This window comes from Cebus imitator, unplaced genomic scaffold, assembly GCF_001604975.1.
Source record: "Cebus imitator isolate Cc_AM_T3 unplaced genomic scaffold, Cebus_imitator-1.0 Scaffold49, whole genome shotgun sequence".
NCBI classification, from domain to species: domain Eukaryota; kingdom Metazoa; phylum Chordata; class Mammalia; order Primates; family Cebidae; genus Cebus; species Cebus imitator.
In genome coordinates, this window is record NW_016107364.1 from 5,836,248 (window position 1) to 5,851,190 (window position 14,943).

The following is a 14,943-nucleotide window of genomic DNA, read 5'->3' on the forward strand; positions in this document are numbered from 1 at the left end:
TTTCTGGCCTTTCTTAATTTCCTTGAAGAAACATACTATATTGAAGGCATACAATTCGTGGAAGGAGGCACTCAGACCTATTTCCCCACCTCCAGTCACATGGCCTCCCTGGATCTGAATGATTTACACACTGAAGGATTCCTCTAAATAATCAGAGATTCTAAACATTAAAGATAATCATACACCAAACAGACAGGCAAACAGTGCATACTTTAAAAGCCAGATATATTTTGAAAAGATCATACTTATAATAAGTAAATTACATAGTAAAGAAACATCAAAGTAGATGAATAAAAAGGCACACTCGAAAAATTAAAAATTCGAGAGCAGAAAGGACAGTTCTGTTTTGTTTCTAGTATTGGAAGAAAGAGAAAAAAATACATTAAAATTAATCTTTTCAAGTGAAGGTTTCTGTCAGTGAAGTAGTTAGCGTTGGCTTCTTTCCTCCTGTGTCCAAAGCAGGCTTTTCGTGCACTGGCTTCTGAGGAGGTGTTCAGTCTTCCGCCATGTACAGGCGATACATCAAAGCGACGGCCACTGCTGAGATGCCAGGGATCACCCAGTTGGTCCACCAGCTAGAAAGACAAAAAGCTAGGATGTTGGCATGACGTTCACTGTGGGAACTTGAAATCTTTGCTCCTTTTAACAGAAAATTACCAGGCATGTTTTTCTTAACTCTGTAACCAATTTCACTGAAAGGACAACCTGGATTTGTAACAGTGACATGAGCGCAGGGGATGCCCTGGAGTACCAGCAATCACTGCCCTGCTGGCTTTATGAGAAAACTCATGCCCCACCTGGCTGGGAGCGTTGGCTCAGGCCTATAATCCCAGCACTTGGGAGGCCAAGGCGGATGGACTACTTGAGGTCAGGAGTTCAAGACCAGCCTGGCCAAAAGGAAACCCTCTCTCTACCAAAAATACAAAAATTAGCTGGGCGTGGTGGCAGGAGCTAATTGTAATCCCAGCTGTTCGGGAGGCTGAGGCAGGAGAATCACTTGAACCTGGGAGGCAGAGGTTGCAATGAGTCAAGACTGTGCCGCTGCATTCCAGGCTGGGCGGCAGAGTGAGACTCTGTCTCAAAAACAAACCAACAAGAATAAACAAACAAAAAAACTAACGTCCCACCAGCTGTAAAGTTGAAGAGTATGGACCCTGTGATTGTTAAGGCTGCCATTAACACCGCAGATTTAAGCTTAGTTTTGGAAAAATCTGTTACAGCCTGTGCTGAAGTGGATTTAAAGGTTAAGAAACAGAATGACCAAACTATTTTTTGTGTGTGGTCCACAGGTCTAAATTCACACACAAAAAATGCCTAATTTACAGTCCTGATGCATAGAAGTTTGACCTATAAATTACAGATTATAAATGAAATGAGGGACAAAGGAGGGAATGAGCTATAATTTCTATTTGAATCTTTAGATTTCAATCTTCGATTTAGATTTTAATTTCTTATGAAACAAATTAATGTGTAGGCTTTAGAATATAGAGTAGGTATACATATGTGTTTCATATGAATTATAAGTATAATCCTTTCATAAGGATTACAAGTGTAACTTTCATCTTAGTGGGATTTGGTGGGGTTTTTCAATTTCACTTTAGAAAGAAAGTGACTTGTTAATGACGAGTAAAGTGAATTACTGCCTACCGCCTGCAGACGGGGAATGCTCCAGAATACCAACAGACTGAGGCAGTTCAGTTTGACAGGATGAAATACATATGTTTGCTTTTGAGCTTGGGTCCAAAAAAGTGGCAATGACAGAAGTCAGTATGGTAGAGCGGCCAAAAATGTTAATAAGCCCTTGGACTATAATAAACAAATCTGGTCCCTAGAACAATCAAGTCATGCTACACATAGATTACCAGCTGCAACTTTACAGCTAACTAATAACAATGACCAAGAAAAACTAAGCCAAGCTTAGGGAAATGTAATCATTAGCGTTTAAGAAGCAGACATGTATTGAAAGGAAGGAAGTGGAATTCTGCCCGGCTAAGCCAGAAAGCAGCTGTGGGACTGGCTGCCTGAGCTGCTGCCCAGGTTGGGGGTGGCGGGGGAAGGAAATGCCATTGTTCTATATGTTCCTTGGGGTGGATGCAGCCCTTGGGCGAGATCACACGGCTGTGGATGTGGATGGTGTCCAGTCGGCTGCCTGAAAGTTTGGGGATGAGTGCTCTGAACACTCTGGCCTTCAGTGGAAAGTCGCTGAGACAGCACAGTGTCAGGCCCAGGGAGCCAGCAGGTGCCGGAAGCACCGTGCCCAACCTGGATGCATGCGCATTCCCATCTGCCACTGCTTTAAAAGAAAGCAACCACATACCTGGAACTAGAATCAACAGTAGTGATAAGAGTTTCCTGAAACACAAGAGGAAAAAGTAAAGTTCAAGAGAATGCTGAACTTACTCCACTAACTAAAAACTTGTTTGAAAATAAGGGCACAATATTGTATGCAATGCATTCTTCAGAAGATGTTGAAAGGGAAAATTACATCATAAACTTCTTTTCACTAAAGTGCCTAACTTTTTTTCCAAAATAAAACATTTTAAGCATTATCTATATTTACTTAAGGACATAACCTCAATAATTTAAAAACACTCAAAATTAATACGCTACATAAAATATCTTACACACAACAGGCATCTAAATGCATTAATGCAAAAACTGAGAACAGATACTCATGTCCATATACACACAATCCCACGTCACCTTTAGGAAAAGCAGTTTAATTCTTCAAAAGCATGGACACAATGTTCAATTTTTAAAAATGAGTTATTTCATCCAAATCTGACAGATGTGAAAAAGTATACCTAAATTACATTAAATGCATGTCAACCAAAAAGAAAACGTAAGAACTGCCATTTGAAGTTTTATATTCCAGGCCAACTTTTCCTGGGCTGCTTTAATTCTGACCAGATAGTACCAGCAAGACACCAGATCTGCCTCACAGGACTGCTGTGCCTAGTGTCACACTTGTCACCAGCCACTGGTCACTGTCACCCTAACAGCAAATCCCCAAATAAGGAAGCCCTGTTTTTATTCTCCAGGGTCTTTTGAGTAGCACTAAAGTGAACTGACAATGACTCTGGAAAAACGCATACTTCTCCAAACAGCTGAAAAGCTACGGTCTGGTGAAATAAAAACTTTCCTGGACTTCATGTGTTAAGAAGCATTATTTTGATGTTCCACACCAGCAAAAGTATTAGTGTCTCAAACAGAAGTTGCAATAAATAAGGCAGCTTCAGATCTGCAGTTTCCCAAAGCACAGATAAAGCATTAGCAAAACAATCAGCGGCCTGAGGCAAAGCATCACTCTGCAAAGCATATTAGAGAAACTCCCGACAGACAGCTGTCAGGGGAAAGCCAGCAAAGCAGTCATGACACCCACCAACCTTGAACCATCGCCTTTAAGGTTCCTGACACAGTAGGGGAAGAAAGGTAAGTCATTTAAAAATAAAATTGCAAATTTATCATCTATTCCAGCAATTTTAAAATCTCAGCATCTATAAAAAGTATTCATAACTATAGCAAGTTGATTTTCCAAAATTTGCATATATGAATAAAATTAGCAAAGATTACTAGAAATAATCAAAATATACAAAAATAATTAGCTATTAGAGGACACAATCCGTTCTGAAACAAAAGAATCACTGAAGGTAACATATGATTGTCAAACTAGAAAGTGAAGCTTCAACAGTCAGGAAGGAAGGCAAACACAAACATCCACGGCGTTGTTAACCTGAGCCCTGAGCGCAGGCATTTCACCCACGCACTGATAACTCTGGAACCTCCCACCTACCCTCCTGCCGCCTTCATGGTCACCATGGGTGAGTGCTAAGGTTAAAACACTGCTCTCAAGTCAGCACCACCAGCAACAGCCATGAACTCGAAAGAGCAGAACCTGAAATGATTCTATCACCTTTTGATTGTTGAGATCTTCTTGGCTCTGTAGCCCAGGATGCTTGACAGTTAAAGGAAATCTGAATTACTACTTTGCACTTTGATGAAAAAGTAATTGGTCTTTAGTGGTCAACGCTGAGGGCCTCGCTTATGGACGTGACTATCAAAGTATCATAGCAACAAAGGAGGGAAAGACCGGTGTTTACGATCAGCTCTGCCACCTGTTCACTCCATGACTTTGAGGGTTCAAGTTCAGTAAAAAGAGGTTAGCAATTAAATCAGTATGTCAACGGCCAGGCATGGCGACTCATGTCTGTTATCACAGCACTTTGGGAGGCTGAGACTGGTGGAATGCTTGAGTCCAGCAGTTTGACACCAGTCTGGGCAACATGGCGAAGCCTGTCTCTACAAAAAAATACAAAAATTAGCTGGGCACAGTGGTGTGTGCCTATGGTCCAGCTACTAGGGAGGCTGAGGTGGGAGGACTGCTTGACCCCGGGGGGTGGATGTTGCAGTGAGTCGGGATCCATGCCACTGCACTCCAGCCTGGGCAAGAGTGAGACCCCATCTCAAAAAATAAATAAATAAATAAAAATAAGTATTTCATGCATAATGACTTATAAAAGTCATGTGAATCAGTGTAAATTATGATAAGCTCCATAAATTATGAAAAGCATGCAAAGCCCAACAAGCCTTTGTAAATCAGAATCATCTCATTTGTAAGTTCATCTAACGTAGCCCACTCTTTAGTTGGAAGCCTTTTTCCCTTACGATACTGACAGAGTGATGCCTAATGTGGCAAGCCCACGACCTAGAGCAGAAGTTTAAGAGACTGCAGCTGACCGGCCTGAGACGGGTGCTAGATGGTTCTGGAGCATGTACTGTGAGCCAGGTGCCTAACACCCCCATTGCAATGTACTCACCTCCCCTGGCAGGTCTAACACGGAGATACTGTGAGGACCAAATACTTTCTATAAGAATGTTTTGAAAACTATAACCAAGAAGAGTTATTGCTCCTACTAATCTTCTCTATGTAATCAAATGTGATAGAAAGGTTTATGTTTGATTCAAATGCATAATCTGTAAGTCTACAAATAATTTGGCAACTTAACACTATGATTTCATTAGGGTAGGTTCAAGCTAATAATCTTTACTGCATTTTATTGCACTATTCAATTAGGTATTTCAAGCAGGCAACATTTCAAGAATTCAGAACACAGTGTACATTTTTCAATCTGGAGACAGGTAGACGGTTATACAGACACATGACAAAAGAAACACCTAAGGGTACTCTTTCCTTCTGCTCAACTGAACGCACAGAGAGACCAAGCCAAAAAAGTGCTCATGTATTTCCTTTCGTTTCATCGGCTTATGGCGTCTCAAAAAAAGCCAGCAAGTTCTTGTCCCACATTCTTCTGGTTCAGCTCTCATTGAAGCAAAGTTACAATAAAGAAGAGTTGTTTTAAAAAAAATACTCAAAAGTTGATTAATCTATAAAGTCTCTGAAAAGAGTAAAAACATCTACTTTAGACTGGGCACCATGGCTCAGGCGGCTCACATCTGTAATCCCAGCACTTTGGGAGGCTGAGGCGGGCAGATCACCTGAGGTCAGGAGTTTGAGACCCGCCTGGCCAACAAGGTGAAACCCCTTCTCTACTAAAAATACAAAAATTAGCTGGGCATGGTGGCAGATGCCTGTAATCCCAGCTACTCAGGAGGCTAAGGCAGGAGAATCGCTTGAACCCAGGAGACAGAGGTTGCAGTGAGCCGAGATCACGCCATTACACTCCAGCCTGGGCGACAAGAGAGAAATTCTGTCTCAAAAAAACCAACTAACAAACAAAAAAAGACATCTGCTTTTAAAAGTGAGTGTGATTCTCAAACTTCAGTAAGACCCTCTACCGGTAACAAGCTGATCAAATATCAACTGGTAATGCTGCAATGAAGTAAGCCATGTCTTAACACACAGAGAGCTGTCACTCTATCATAATGTTGTCAGAAAAGCTTTCTTTGATACTAAAAGCTAAAGTCCTGGAATTTAGCATGTAAACTTCCTCTGTTCCCAAAATCCTCTCAGTATCAAAGTAACTGCCACTTTAAAATAGAAAAATAAGAATAACAAATAGTAATGGGCAATTAATCCAACAGAGTATACATAGGTTGTATGTAATACACATGTTCTAAAAGCAAATAAAGAAGGAAAGGTTCTGTCCTTCAAACAGAAAGCAGTGATGGCAGGAGACATGTTTACAATCCACACCTAAAGTGTTTTCTGCTTGTAGTCTTTACGGTTTAGGGAAACTACTGGCCCTGTGGTCGTCGAAGTTCATCGAATGCATCTTAAACCTTTGTTTTACTATAGCTAAATAACATACACCAAAATGATTAACAAACTAAACACGTGATAAAAGTATATATACTCTTCCCTTAAGAGACTTCAGAGAAAAAGGAAAAACTGGATGCATCACAGAATTTCGGCTGTCCAAAAAGTAGCCTCAAAAAAGGTGCTAAAGTCAAATGAGCTCACAGCAAGGATTCCAAGCAATTGTCACAGAGGCCATTCAAATTCTGAAGTCCATTTTTTATCTTCTGGAAGTACTCATATCATTAACATTGAACTTAAACCTGTCTTGAATAAGGAGAGAATAGAAATGAAATTGCTTTGTACTAAACAGTATTACACAAGACTTTTATTGTACCACCAGGGTTGGCGAGGCAACTGTGGCCTTTATGCTCATACTATTGGATTAACGGCTTCGATCCTGCTGCAGATTAAAGACACTGCCTAGGCAGCAACAGCTCGAAAAATCAGCTTACCAGTTCTCGACACAAGCCCAGTGAGGTTTGCTGTGGCACTTTCTCCAATGAAACCAAGAGTTTACACCAAAATGAAAAATCATACCTTCTTTTTTGTCATTTGTTTTAAGCAAAACTTTCCCCCATAGTCCTTTAATTAGATGCTAGAAACGATTTTGCCGACCTGTACTTTTCAGGAACTTAGGATGTGCACATTGGTTCTCACCCTACGTTTATCTTCAAATGTAAGTGAGACGGTCAATTCAGAGAGAAAGGCTAGGGCATCAGAACATAAAACCAGTATATTACCAGAGCTATTTTCCTTTCCCAAGGAAAAATAAGTCAAAAGAATATTATTTAATTTCATTAAATTCATCTGACAAGTATTTATTGAACACCTACTATGCCCAAGAGACTTGAAGAAAACATAAGATGCATCCTTAAAAATCTAAGTAATAAAACCACTATCCATTCAGATTTTAAGTTCTCTGAAAATAAGGCTTATGTCAAATCTTTTAGATTAGAAGCACAGGGCTACTATGAAAAGTAACTCTTCAAAGGGTACATATTGATAATTATGATGAAAAAAGTAGTTTAAATATTGGTAGCCTTAAAAAATTACACACAAGCCATCCTAACAAATCATACTGACAGGTTTCCATAAATAAAAAATATTTGCTGAGCCCGTAGGTTATATACTCATTTATCTAGAAAGACCTGTGCTGGCCTCAGTCAAGTAAATAAAAGACCTCTGCCTTCAGCTTGACAAGAATTAAATACAATGAAAACATCCAGAGACATTAGAAATGGTCACACTTACCGAAGGCTTGTTTAACTTTGGTCTGTCATCCTGCAATGAAAAAATAAGGCACGTTATGGAAAATCTACAAAAGAACTACCTCCAAAATGCTCACTTTGAGATTTTTTTTAAAAAAATATAATTCGGCAATTAGCATTTCAGATTCAACATTCAGCTATTAGACACAAAGTTTGATCCATCTGATTTAACAGCAAAAATTAGTAGCAGATTAAGTGCCAAGAGATATTTTCTATCTGAGTCCCAAAGTTTAGAACAGCAGCCATGCCGGTCCTCTGTACATGCTGATGTGCACATACATTTATTAGACTCGGGTTGCGATATGCAATTCAGGGAGCAGCTGAAGACTGATTCTTCCCTTCTGTCCTCTCAAATTCCATTTGAGATCGTGCAGTATCTCTTGTGTGTGATATCTTCAGTTAACTCCTGCAATCTCTCAGTTTTAGAGGCATAAACTATTTAAACTTCAGGCTGAAGCTGTCAAAAATACAGTGTGTTTAAAGGCTGGCCAGGGGGAAGTTCAGGGGGCAGGTGGAGCAGAAATGCCTTAGCCAGGGCCTAAACCTACCCTACAGCTGGAGAGAACAGGTTGGGATCAGGCACTTGTAAAGGCAGGCCTCCCTGATGACCCTAAAACAACTTCGCCTTTGTGAAGTATGGGATGAAAATATAGGGGCAAATAAACTTGCCAGATAAATGAAGCTTACTCCCTCAAAGCACATATCTCCTACCATCAAAAACAAAATCAAACAAACCTCCCCACTCATTGGAAGTTGTTCTCAAATGGGTCTCCTACTTTCAAGCCTTCTACAAAGAGCCTAATGTAACCTCTCCTTCATTCAGTCATTATAGGAAGCATCCGTGGTATATGTTAAGACTTCTCCTATATTTTTAAAGAGTTTCTCAGTCTGCTCGCTTGGAATGAGGCTATTTGCCTCTATGTTTTTTTATGAGAGCAGAGCCAGCTCCCAGCAGGCCTCAGTCCCCTTCTGGTGGGCTGCTCACCAGGCTCACAAGTGGGAGGGCAGGATGGAGCCAGGCGCTCCCAGAGAGGGGGAAGGCGGCTGAGTGAGTGGCCCTGGGACCCACTCCAGATGCTCAGACCCCTCAGATACTTCTTTCCAAGTTTTCAGCTATTTTCCTGATAACTCATATGACACACTAATGATATTTAACGTGGTCATTTATGACTTCCACCGAAGGGTCTAAAATCATAACACAGCCCAGTGTTTACAGAAAAGCCAAATTAGGGTCAGGCATGGCCATTCACACCTGTAATCCCAGCACTTTGGGAGGCCGAGGCGGGTGGATCACCTGAGGTCAGAAGTTTGAGACCAACCTGGCCAACATGGTGAAACCCTGTCTCCATTAAAAATACAAAAAAAAATGGCCAGGCATGGAGGCGGGTGCCTGTAATCCCAGCTACTTGGGAGGCTGAGGCAGGAGAATTGCTTGAACCCGGGAGGTGGAGGTTACAGTGAGCCGAGATCACACCATTGCACTCCAGCCAGGGTGACCGCATGAGACTCTGTCTCAAAAAAAAAAAAAAAAAAAAAAAAATTAGGCCATGGTCAATGGACTGGTCCGGAGCTGACATTCCCAAACGTCTGGGGTAAAGTGAGCAGAATACGGACAGTGTGCTAGTTCTACAGAACACAGAGCTTATTCATTTCAGATAGCTCAGCTTTTATATTTTTTAAGTCATTTTTTGGAACTAAAATATCCTTGGTCTAATGAAAGTAGAAGTGGGTTTCTTAACAAAAATATTTTGGTCAGAAAAGGAAAGAGAACAATGCTGGGTTGCTTCTCCCACTTTTTCACATGCGCTGCCGCATGGCATTTCTAGGACTGAGAAGCACTCCCCAGTGCATGGCCTTGGGGTGGGGATGCCAACTAAAATGAAGTGCCAGTAAACAGTGCAACCAGGCTGCGCATGGAGGCTCAGACCTGTAATTCCAGCACTTGGGAGACAGAGGCAGCTGGATCGCATGAGCCCAATTTGAGACCAGCCTAGGTAACACGGTGAAACCCCGTCTCTATAAAAAATACGAAAATTATCAGGTGTGCTGGTGTGCACCTGTAGTCCTAGCTACCAAAAGGCTGAGGCGGGAGGATCACTTGAGCCCAGTAAGTCGAGGCTGCAGTGAGCCATGATCATGCCACTGCATTCCAGCCTGGGCGACAGAGCAAGAAACAAAACAAACAAACAAACAGACAATAAACAGTGAGCAGTGAAATGCAAAGACATTTTTGGTCAATGTATCTATGACAAAAATGGTGTCCTAAAAATCAGGAGGTTTTTTTCTTTACTCCTTTTTAAATGTGTATACATGCAAGCTTACAGATTTGGGTAGGGTCATCTGATAGCCTTAAAGACAAATAAGAAAGGCCCCCCCAAAATGTACTTACTGGATGGAGCTCCCCAATGATATATGTTTTGGATAATTCCCTGGCATCTGTAGAGTGCCCGACATCCTCAAAGTTCTCAGTAGCGTCACCTCCAGCCTGTTCCCTTAAGACTTCTTCCCCACCAGGATGCTGTTCAAAGGACAGGTAGAAAGAAAACATGGCTTTTTTTCAGGCAAATGAATTAAAGGCAAATGGCCAGAATTTATTTAGCCAAACAGGCTACTCCTCAGAAGACACAGATGACAATGGGAGACGGCAACGTGTCCATAAATGTGAATTAAAACAACACCTGCCTTTGTATTCAATTTCCATCATGCAAGTACAAGAGGCCTAGGGAGTAGAATTGCTTGAGGCCAAGTTCAAGACCAACCCGAGCAACACTGTGAGACACCATAACTATAAAATACAATTTCAGAAATTTAGCTGGTCCCAGCTACATGAGATGCTGAGGCGGGAGGGTGGCGTAACCTCAAGAGGCTGAGGCTTCCATGAGCAGCGGCTATGCCACTGTACTCCAGACTAGGTAACAGAGGGAGACCCTCAGAAAGACATAAGTATAAAAATTTTAAAAATAACCTTCCCTGGCCAGACATGGTGGCTTGGGCCTATAATCCCAGCACTTTGAGAGGCTGAGGAAGGCAGATCACTTGAGTTCAGGAGTTTGACACCAACCTGGCCAACATAGCGAAACCCCGTCTCTACCAAAACATACAAAAATTAGCCAGGCATGGTGGCACGTGCCTGTAGTCCCAGCTATTCAGGAGGCTGAGTCTTGAGAATCACTTGAATCTGGGAGGCGGAGGCTGCAGTGAGCCAAGATTGCACCACAGCACTCCAGCAGGCTGGGCAACAAAGCAAGACTCTGTCTCAAAAAAATTTAAAAAAAAAGAACCTTTCACTAACAGCAGCAGTTGCTTCCCCATGTCATTCATACAGCTGAGTAAAAGCCTGAGGCTGGTGTCTTTCATCCTTTGGTAATGTTTGTTTTGTTCTTCCATAAGGCTCTCAAAATTACTCTTAATTGGTACCCAATCTGTTTTTTCTCGACTCCAGCACCTGTGACTGACTCCTCTGACTTCTTCGGTCTAAGTGTGGCTGCAAGAGCTGGCATGTCTGAGATGATGACGAGAGGCACGTGGTGTGTCGCTTTCCTTTGGAAAGCACCCTGCGTGCCAGCAACGTACAGGCAACCTGCCAGACAGAGAAGTCCCTGCCTTTGCAGAACTCACATCCTACTAGGAAAAAAGCAAAGCAAAGCAATTAACTTGCTGAAGATGCTGCCACCAGGACACAGTGGAGGCACAGAGGCAGGGACTCCACACTGGGGAGAGGCGGGAAGGGTCTTTTGTGGAATAAGAGTTTTAGTGATTTCAGCTGCATTCATTAGTGAAACACAGATGGTCATGACGCAGAGAGGGAAATTTTTTCTCCAAGATGATTGACAAGTGGGGCTTGATCACAGGATAGAGGTAAGGAGGTCTGGAGATTCTCAGGCAAGGGAAGCAGACTAATAAAAAAGAAAGTGGAGCTTGGGCAAATCATCCTAAGTGCGTACTTTTCTAGGACAAAAACCTTCTTTAACTGAGCTTGAATGATATCTTAGATTCATTCCGACCTTGAGCAAGTCACCTGCAAGTGTCCAACAACTGGACAAAAACTGGTCTCCCTTGCAGAGTCGACTATGGTCAGTCCTTAATTTCTCCCAATAATGGAAGACATAAGGGCATATAACACTGTAGGAAGGTGGATCATGATTCTGTTTGGAAGCCTGTTTCTCTTCCTACTTCATCTAAACATGGCTACTAGTGCTAAGGAAATCTGTTCTTCTTTTTCTTTTGTAACATTTATCCATCTATGTTGCAGAAAAATTGGAAATACAATGAAAAAAATTTAAATCACCTATCATCTGGCCTCCAGAGAGTGCTAGACAGACACACACACACACACACACACACACACAGAGGTATGAATAATGTTTACTAGAAACTGTGATCACTATCTTATGAATTGTTTAGTAAATAAAAAAGGAGATAATACATGGTAGAGAGGCAGGGTTGCCTAGTGGTTACCACTCACTCTGTGAACTTGGGGAAATACTTATATAGTTTTTGAGGATGAAATATGTTAACATATGTGTCTGGCACATAATTTATGCTCAATAAATATTACCCAGCATTTTTATTAAATACTTTCCAGTGTCACGATTGTAGTCTGTTTTGTATTGCGCTGCTGTGATAAAGAAATACCTGAGACTGGATCATTTACAAAGAAAAAAGAGATTAATTTGGCTCTCAGTTCTGCAGCCTGTATCAGCATGGCACCATCATCTGCTCAGCCTCTGGTGAGACCTCGGGAAGCTTATACGTACAGGGGAAGGCACGGGGAAGTCCGTGCATCTCATGCCGAGAGAGGAGGTGGTCCCAGGCTCTTTCAAACAACCAGCTCAACTAACAGTGAGAAGTCACTCACTACTGCCAGGATGGCACTAAGCCATTCATAAGGGGTCCCCCCCAATGACCCAAACATGCCTGCTAGCCCCACCTCCAATGCTGGAGGCCATTTCAGCATGAGGTTTGGAGGGAACACATCCAAACCACGTCAGTCACTAAGTATTATTCCTCAACATGGCTTTGACACGGCTACCCGATGTTACATTGTGTAGGCATTCCCCAAGTTACTGAAATGTCTTCTACAGGGGCCATTTAGATAAAAGTCCACCTAAAACAGGCATGGGAACGCATGCTATATGTGCAGGCAACAGAGTGGCTAACTCAAAGCCAACCCGAAGCTTCTGGATTCATCTCCAAGGCTGCAGCAATAAAAGCATGGTTTTGTTGATTCTGGAAAAGTCTGTGTAAGGTTGGGCACTTCCATTCTCCTACCGAGCAGCAGAGAAGCCACAAGGCGAGATAGAAAACGATTCAGGCAGCACCCACAACTATGTAAACTCACAGGCTGCTGTTACTTGCATGGGGACGGCTTCACTCAGGAGCTGCTGGAACTTTTGATTCCTGTCGAGGATATGTCAGTGGAGACAAATCTCCCAGAGTCAATCATTATTTTCCAGGGACAGCCGATGTTCAAAGGAAGACATCAAGTGAGGTTAAAAACATAGATCTGGACCTTTATAAAGAATCACAAACAGCAGGGCATGGTGGCTCATGCCTGTAATCCCAGCACTTTGGGAGGCTGAGGCGGGCAGATCACAAGGTCAGGAGATGGAGACCATCCCGGCTGACATGGTGAAACCCTGTCTCTACTAAAGATACAAAAAACTAGCCAGGTGTGGTGGCACATGCCTGTAGTCCCAGCTCAGCTACTCGGGAGGCTGAGGCAGGAGAATCACTTGAGCCTGGGAGGTAGAGATTGCAGCGAGCTGAGACTGCGCCACTGCACTCCAGCCTGGGCATGACAGAACAAGACTCCATCTCAAAAAAAAAAAGAAAAAGAAAAAGAAAAAAAAAACGGAATCACAGACAAGTTTTTAGATACAGAATTCTCATCTTTAAAGTGCTAAAATTGAGAAAATAAACGTTTGATTTCATGGGGTAATTCAACAGTCTTAATGTGAAACACAAGTACAAGGGCAACTCCTCACCTCCATTTCTGAGCAAGAACAGCACCGAGGGATAGGTATGTATGAATCTACCCACCTACCTCTGGTTTTTACTTTGCCTAAACCATTTGAGGGGCAATTTTCCAAAGACAAAAAAAAAAGAGAGAAAGAGAACTATCTTGGATTATATTGGTTTCACTGACAACTCATGTAAAATTTTAAAGTAGATTTTAAAAACTAAGAAAAAAAACATAGCTTAGAATAAACTGACATTAAAATGTTTTCACTCTATCCTAAAGGTCTGTCTTAATAACTAGTAGGAAAATTACAGACTAAAAATTGATATTTGGAAAAAACAGCTCATCTTGATAATATAGTAAAAGATAAGGGTGACCTTTTGTAATATCTAATATTTTCCTTGAAATATATGTATTATGGAGAGAGACACTTAGCCAAGTAAACTGAATCTAAATCATATTTTGAAACTTGTCAATTAATCTTGTCAATCTTACTCTTGTTAGCAAATACACGCAGCAGTTTTAATAAGCACACATCACATTTTCAGACTAAAGAAAATGCTCTTCTCTGCCTGTCAGCATTCTGAAGTGACAAAGGAAAACTGGGTATGCTGGTGTTTGTGCCATCTGGGTTATGCCCAGAGATCAACGTGTGGAAGTGGTTTATGTTCTAACCTTTAGGCAGGTTATAGCGCTTGGGGGTGGCCTGAAGAAAAGGCAAGGTAGAAAGTGGTAGAATAACAGGTAAGTAAAATTATCTGATAATTATCTAAAAGATTTAAGGAAAAGATCAAAATGTGTGGTTACACATAGGTAAGTTTAGAGGTAACAAAAGACGTCAAATTCTCCCAAAGAGCCTGAGCCAAATGGAAGCTATGGTTCCACTTTGGTGAAGTCTGTGGCAGAAATCTGTCCTCCATAACGCACTCCTTGCTAAGCCTCCACTCCCACGACACTGTGGCTGCAGTGACCAGCTGCAGAGCCCAGAGAGCGTGAGAAAGGTGGGGAGAGGATGTTGCGCTGAGGGTAAGGGGGACCCAGAAGTGGGGATGGGATGGAGATGCAAAGCCGCTTCCACGTGAGCTGCCCCCAACAGTCTTCCATCTTTCCAGAGGAAGATTTCCATTTGTTTCTGTTATTCTGCACTTGAGTTAATTCACTCTGTAAACACAGGTGAAGGTCTCCATGTGGCAGCCACAGCCAAGATAGCCAAGGCTCCCGCCCTCAGGGAGTTCACAGCCTGAGAGAGATGAAACATGAATAACTATGAGTATGCAACAGCAAGGGAAAGTAAATGTCCTGCACAAACGGATCAGGATGGGCCCTGCTGAGCTGTCCCACAAGCCAGGAGCTGCAGTCAACAAGGGCCAAGGGGTGCATGGGGAAGGCATCGCAGGGGCGGGGCGCGGCAAGTTCAGGACCTGTGAGAGAAGGCCCAATCAGGCCCCAGGGAA

The 14,943-nt window shown here is 42.3% G+C and overlaps 1 protein-coding gene across 3 annotated transcripts in view; it reads right to left on the bottom strand.

Annotated features, from left to right (window-relative positions):
• Positions 1-208: 208 nt before the first annotated feature.
• Positions 209-14,943, bottom strand: part of LOC108303614 (cytochrome b5) — a 36,787-nt gene continuing 22,052 nt past the window's right edge. For 2 of the 3 annotated variants that reach the window (XM_017527543.2, XM_017527544.2), the window contains exons 2-4: positions 9,917-10,045; positions 7,511-7,540; positions 209-575 (exon numbers count right to left, since the gene is read on the bottom strand). In XM_017527543.2, coding sequence (XP_017383032.1) covers positions 246-575; positions 7,511-7,540; positions 9,917-10,045 — 489 coding nt within the window. In that variant the 3' untranslated portion in view covers positions 209-245. Of the gene's footprint in view, positions 576-2,317; positions 2,353-7,510; positions 7,541-9,916; positions 10,046-14,943 lie in introns of all 3 variants that reach the window. The other variant, XM_017527545.2, reaches the window with a different exon arrangement.